Here is a 6,815-nt window from a genome sequence, read left to right on the forward strand (position 1 = left end):
CTCGCCAGGCCCAGCGGCCAGAGGAGGAGGAAGACGAGGAGGCTGCACCGGTCAGCCCCAGGGAGGTGGCGGCCCTGAGCAGGGAGCTGCTGCAGCTCATGGCATCCAAGGTGCCCGCCACTGGGGCTCGTGCCCACGAGGGGTGTCTGCCACAGGGGGTAAGACTAGGGAAGGCCCGATCTCCCGTTCACCCAGTGTGGGCACATTCGGGGGCTTCAGGCCCCAGAAGTAAGTGTCAGCCCAGCGTCACTCAGGTGGTCAGGGTGGAGGAAGGATTTGACCCCAAGAGCCTGGCTCCAGAGCCACACTGCTGACCACTGCCGGTCCCTCCCTCATCACTCATTCAGCAGATGTGTATTCGGCACCTTCTGTATGTATGGTTAATATCCCCAGTAACAGTCAGGGACCTGCGGGGTGTGAGAGGGAAGTGGCCCCCTTAGGTGGGGCAAAAGAATTGCTCCTGGTTCTACTCCATGTGGGCAGGATGGGGATAAGGGTGCAATCCAGACTGACTTCCTAGGGGAGGAGGGAGGCTCAAAGACCGAGGGGCAGGAACCCAGGGAGCCAGGGAGAGGGGAGCACGGCTGACGTGCCAGGAGGGGCAAGGCAGCCGGACCGGAAGGCCAGACTCAAGATCCAGGTGTGGTCCCATTGGGGACAGAGGCAGAGGACGGGTCTGGGAGGGCAGTTGAGATGGGGCGGGCATCCCGGCGTTTCCAGATGAGTCTCTGGTCACGAGGGTCTGAGGCAAGCTGTGATTGGCCTAAGCACTAGGCTCCTGCAGCCGGGAGGTCCGAGGCAGGGCTCTGGCATAGCTGGATCTAGGCGCTCTGATGGCATCTCCCTGAGTCTGCCTCTGCTGTCCTGCCTCTCCGCAGGTTCCCTACAGCCTGCGGCGGCTTACGGGGCTGGAAGCCCAGAACCTCTATGTGGGACCCCAGACCGTCACAGCTGCCCCCAGTCTCCCTGGCCTCTTTGGCAGCGCCACCCTGACTCCCCACCCCACCAAGGGGGGCTACGCGGTCACCGACTTCCTCACCTACAACTGCCTCACGGTGAGCATGGACCCCGCGCCTGGCCTCGCCCTCCTGCCCCAGGGGGACTTTGGGAAGCAACCCCCCCCCGCCAGCCACATTCCAATTTAGTCCAGGGGCGCGGTGTCCCCTGTGGGCCTGAGCCCTGAGGGGCTCTGGGTGGCGGGGCAGCAGGGCAAGCCCTAACTACGGCCTGTTGCAGAGCGATGCGGACCTGTACAGCGACTGCCTGCGCACCTTCTGGACCTGCCCCCGCTGCGGCCTCCACGCGCCCCTCACACCTGTGGAGCGCATCAGCCACGAGAACACCTGCGCCCCAGACCCGCAGGACGCACCCCCAGGCAAGGCTGGCCGGGGACCTCGCCACTCCCTCTGTCCACGTGCAGATGCTTCCTGTGTGTCTGGGCCCTTCCTTGACGCCCAGAGGACTGAGGGCTTCATCCCACTGTCCCTGGCTGGTGCCATGTGCAGGCATTGTCACCAAGATCCGGAGCCAGGAGCCTGAACGCTGCTTTCTGTCTGTGTCGCTCTTGGTTTCTGTGTGTCTCTGTGGCTGTGTCCTGTTCTGCCCTATAGCTGTCTCTGCCTTGGCCACATCTACCCAGTTGTCACCCAAGGGACACTGCAGTATCTGCTGGTGTACCATATGCCACACACTGGAGTTCAGTGGAGAGGCAGCAGTGGGCCACACGCCCCACCCCAGGACTCGCCCTGTCACCTCTTTCCCTCTCTGCATCTCTCTTTGTGTGTCTCTCTCTCTCACTGGCAAGGACACAGAGTAAAGACAGCTGTGTGTATTAATCAAGGAAGACTTGTAGGAGGCAAAACTGGATTCCCCAATGGCTGGGAAAAAACCTGAGCCCCCATGGGTGCTGGGATTTGGTGAGTGACTGCATGCACTGGAGCAACCCCCTCACCCCCCGTTTTCCCTCCCTCAGGGGCTGAGGAAGCCACTCCCGAGCCCCTCCAGAAGGCGTCTGCCCTGCAGAGGCCTTACCATTGCGAGGCCTGCCAGAAGGACTTTCTGTTCACGCCCACGGAGGTGCTGCGGCACCGGAAGCTGCACGTGTGAGCTGGGCTGGGAGCCCTGCCCACCTCCCACCAGGGCCAGGGAGCCTGCCCGCAAGCCACCTGTGCCTCTCTGGGACCAGGGCCAGGACTCAACTGGAAGCTGCGGCCTGGGAGGAGTGTGGCTGGGTGAATAAAACCTTGCACCCGATGCGGCCTCTTCTGCCTGCTTCTGCCCCCATCCTTCCTCCACAGGGTCTAGCTTACTTCTCTCGTGCTGTGCTGGGCCCCAGGGGTCCTGTGGGTAGGTATGAGGGACTTCCCGGGTCTTTGCGCTCTCCTGGGTCTGTCCTGACCGCCTCTACTCCTCTTGGACTAGGGACACCCCAAATTTGCCCCTCCCTTTGGGTCACCGAGGTGGGTGGGGCCTGGGCGCCTAGGACCACTGGCTGCCCTGAGGCGCATCCCACCCAGTGGCTCCCTGGCTCCCAGCCACATCTCCCCCAAGCCTACCCTGGTCCCCGCCACTGCCACTGGTGGCCCGGACGCCCCGCACTCAACCCTACTGGCCCACACGGGCGCCTGCAGGCGGGTGCGCCCAGGCTTCCCCCCAGGCCCCGCGTGCAGCCACCTCCTTGACGTCCACACTCGCAGCCCGAGGGGGGCCTTGGGTCTGCCCAGCCAGAGCCCACTCAGGCCTGTCCTCCCTTGGGAATCTGCGGCTCACGCATGGGTTCGGCTGGTGCACCCTTCATTCATTCATGCCTCATCCACTGATTCATCCTCTGCCTCCCTGTCAACCAGGTGCCGGCTCTCCTCTCTGGAGCTGGCCTTCCCCAAGGCTTGTCTGAGGGGCGCCTCCGTCGGCCGGTCAGCCCCGGACCTTGGCGCCATCTTGGTCCTTCTCGGACAGGGGACGCGCACCCTCTCAGTCCCGTGGACTCCACCTTGGCAACAGACCCAGCGACTGACCCCGGCCCTGCCTCTCCTTGGCCTTCACTCCCGCAGGCACCATTCCACATCTGTGCGGGGACCAGCACAGGTCTTCCTCACTGGCCTCCCGGCCTCTGTCCCTGTCTCCTCTGTTTCCCTTACAGAAGCCACAGGAGTCCTGTGCAGCACAAGTCATAGCCTGCTTCCTGCTTAAGCCCCACCCCCTGGTTCCCCACTCACAGTGAGCTTTGGTCCCAGATACACTGTGGACATCAAATCCCACACCCCTTTGGTCACCTGCCAGTAGGCTCACCTAGCTCCTGTCTGCTCCTTGCACATGCCCAGTAGATTCTTACGACACGGTCTTTGCATACACTGTGCCCTCTACCTGGAATGCTCTTCTCTGCAATATCCACATGGCTGGCCCCCTCATTTTCTTTGGCCTCTGCTCAGATGTCAACTCTTCAAAGAGCACCCAGTCTTCGGAGGGGGTACTCATTAACTGGGTGGCTGAGTGTGAGTAGGTACAAATTGAAAGGCTAGTTAGGTGGGAGAACAGACATGACCTGAGCTTGACTCAGAACTTCCATGTCCCAGCTGTGTGTCCTTAGGCAAGTGTTGCCTCTCTGCATCTCAGTTTCCTCATCTGTGAAATGAGGTCATGACCCTACCTCTTAGGGTCAATACAAGGACCAAGCCTAGTCAGTTCTCTGTGTGTAGCTGTTGTTACTAGTTTTTAAAATTACATTTTTGGCCGGTACAGTAGGTCACGCCTGTAATCCCAACATTTGGGAGGCCAAGGCAGGAGGATCATTTGAGCCCAGGAGCTTGAGATCAGCCTGGGCAACATAGCAAGGCTTCATGTCTACAAAAAAATTTAAAAAGCTAGCCAGGCATAGTGGCTCCTACCTGTAGTCCAAGCTACTCAGGAGGCTTGCCTGAGGCAGGAGGACTGCCTGAGCCCAGAAGACTGAGGCTGCAGTGGCCATGATGGTGCCCACTGCACTCCAGCCCGAATGACAGAGTGAGGCCCCAACTAAAAAAAAAAAAAAGTATATTTTTATACTTATGGGAGAGTGAGGAATTAAAAGTTTTCATGAACAGAAAATAGAAAAATGGTAGAGAAAATAAAATTCTGACATTTTGAAAACAATAAAATCATCAGGAGAAAAAGATGTGATAAAGGAATGAGATGGGGACAACATGAAAAGGATAGAGGAACATCATGACAACTTGATGCTGATAAATTCAACAGTTCAACTGAGATGGAAAAATTTTCTTGGAAGAATCTACCAAAACTCAAGAAGAAATAGATGGCTGGGCTTGGTGGCTCAGCCTGCAATCCCAGCACTTTGGGAGGCCGAGGTGAGTGGATTGCCTGCATCTGTGGGTTCAAGACCAGCCCCGGCAACTTGACAAGACTTCATCTCTACAATGAATCAAAAAATTAGCTGGGTGTGGTGGCACACGCTTGTAGTTCTGGCTACTTGGGAGGCTGAGGCTGGAGCCCAGCAGGTCAACGCTGGGGTGGCTGTGAGCGTGCTGCTGCACTCCAGCCTGGGTGAGGGAGTGAGACTCCCAACTTGGAAAAAAAAAAAGATAAATTGAACAACTCTATTAAAGAAGTTTAGACCGGGTGCAGTAGCTCATCCCTATAATAACAGAATTGCTCAAGACTTACTACAAGCCAGAAGAGAGTGGAGTCCCATTTTTAATGTTCCCAAAGATAAGCAAGTCCAGCAAAGAATGTCCTATCCTGTCAAGCTAAGTTTCATCAGTGCTGCAGAATTAAAATCCTTCCCAGACATCCAGTCCCTGAGAATATGCTGCCTTCCAGACCATCTCCAGGAGATGCTTAAGAAGGTGTTGAACACAGAAACAAAGTCATGTCCATCACAGAAGTATGGGCAAGCTCAGAGTTAAAAGAGCATACAGAGCACTCACAAAAATGAAAAAATATATATAAAAAAGTAAAAAGGCTGGGCTCAGTGGCTCAGCCTGTAATCTCACACTTTGGGAGGCCAAGGTGAATGAATTGCCTGAGCCCACAGATTCAAGACCCACCTGGGCAACTTGGCGAGACCTCATCTCTACAATAAATCCAAAAAAAAAAAAAAATTAGCCGGGTGTGGTAGTGCACACTTGTACTTCCAGCTACTTGGAAGGCTGAGGAGGAAGGATCGTTGGAGCCCAGCAGATTGAGGCTGCAGTGACTGGGAGCGTGCCACTGCACTTCAGCCTGGGTGACAGAGTGAGACTCTAACTCAAAAATAAAAAAATAAAAATAAAGTAAAAAGGAAGCAAAGCAACCCCCAGGAGCCCTATGATAAACTCATTTCAATAATTAATTTGAACGTGAATGAACCGAATGTGCCACTGAAGAGGTATAGCGTGGCAAACTGGATAAAAATGCATGATCTGACACTCTGCTGCATCCAGGAAACTCATCTCACTGCAAAGGACACCCACAGGTTCAAAGTAAGAGACTGGAAAATGACATTTCAGGCAAATGGGAAACACAAAAGAGCAGAAGGAACTATTCTGACACCAGGCAAAGCGGACTTTGTCAAAAATCAGAAAGGACACAGGAAGACACTACATAATGATAAAAGGTTCAGTCCACAAGAACAACATGATTATCTCATTAGATGCAGAAAAAGCAACAAAATTTAGCATCCCTTCTTGAGAAAAATCCTCAAGCACCTAGAAGGAACATTCCTCAAAACAGCAAGAGCCATCTCTGATAAACCCAGGACCAACATTTTGCTCATGGGCAGAAGCTGGAAGCATTCCACTGAAGAATGGGAACGAGACAAGGATGCCCACTCTCACCCCTCCTGTTCAACTCCTGGAAGTCCTAGTCAGAGAAATCAGGCAAGAGAAATCAGGGATATCCAAATAGGAAAAGAGGAAGTTAAGCTATCCCTTTTTGGGGACTATATGATTCTATACCCAGAAAACCCCAGGGAGTTTGTCAAAAACCTACTCACGCTGATAAATTACTGGTAAAGTTTCAGGTTACAAAATCAATGTGCAAAAGATAGTTGCATTTCTACACACCAGCAAAATGCTGGCAAATAAAAAACACAATCCCATTCATAATAGCCACAAAAAAATGAACCACATTGGCATCCACCTAACCAGAGAAGTGAAAGAACTTTATAATGAAAACTACAAAATGCTGCTCAAATAAATCAAGGATGACACAAACAAATGGAAAACATCCCATGTTCATGGATTGGAAGAATTAATATGATCAAGACGTTCATCCTACCCAAGGCAATCTACAGATTCAATTCAATACCCACCAAATTACCAACATCTTTTTTCAAAGACAGAAATTCATATGGAAACAGAAAAGAGCCCAAATTGCCAGAACAATCCTCACCAAAAGGAACAAAGTGGGAGGTATCACACTTCCAGACTTTTAACTTTATTTCAAGGCCACAGTAACCAAGACGACATGGTACTGGTACAAGAATAGGCACATAGCCAGGCTCGGTGACTCAGCCTGTAATCCCGTGCCTTTGGGAGGCTGAGGTGAGTGGATTGCCTGAGTCCACGGGTTTGAGACCTGCCTGGACAACTTGGTGAGACCTCATCTCCACAATAAAGCAAAAAAATTAGCCAGGCGTGGTATTGTGTGCCTGTAGTTCCAGCTACTTGGAAGGCTGAGGCGGAAGGACCGCCGGAGCCCAGCAGATCGAGGCTGTGGTGACTGGGAGCGGCCACTGCACTCCAGTCTGGGCGACAGAGTGAGATTCCAACTCAAAAAAAAAAAGAAAAGAAAAGAATAGGCACATAGACCAGTGGAACAGGACAGAGGTTATGGAAGCAAAA

General features: G+C 53.5%; 1 protein-coding gene across 1 annotated transcript in view; it reads left to right on the plus strand.

Moving 5' to 3' along the window:
* DHX34 (DExH-box helicase 34) overlaps window positions 1-2,253 on the plus strand; it is a 21,460-nt gene extending 19,207 nt beyond the window's left edge. Inside the window, exons 13-16 of the mRNA XM_021708386.1 lie at window positions 9-110; window positions 879-1,055; window positions 1,237-1,375; window positions 1,973-2,253. Coding sequence (XP_021564061.1) covers window positions 9-110; window positions 879-1,055; window positions 1,237-1,375; window positions 1,973-2,106 — 552 coding nt within the window. The 3' untranslated portion in view covers window positions 2,107-2,253. The remainder of the gene's footprint in view (window positions 1-8; window positions 111-878; window positions 1,056-1,236; window positions 1,376-1,972) is intronic.
* Window positions 2,254-6,815: the final 4,562 nt, after the last annotated feature.

This window comes from Carlito syrichta, unplaced genomic scaffold, assembly GCF_000164805.1.
Source record: "Carlito syrichta isolate Samal-C Ts95f unplaced genomic scaffold, Tarsius_syrichta-2.0.1 Scaffold135987, whole genome shotgun sequence".
NCBI classification, from domain to species: Eukaryota; Metazoa; Chordata; class Mammalia; order Primates; family Tarsiidae; genus Carlito; species Carlito syrichta.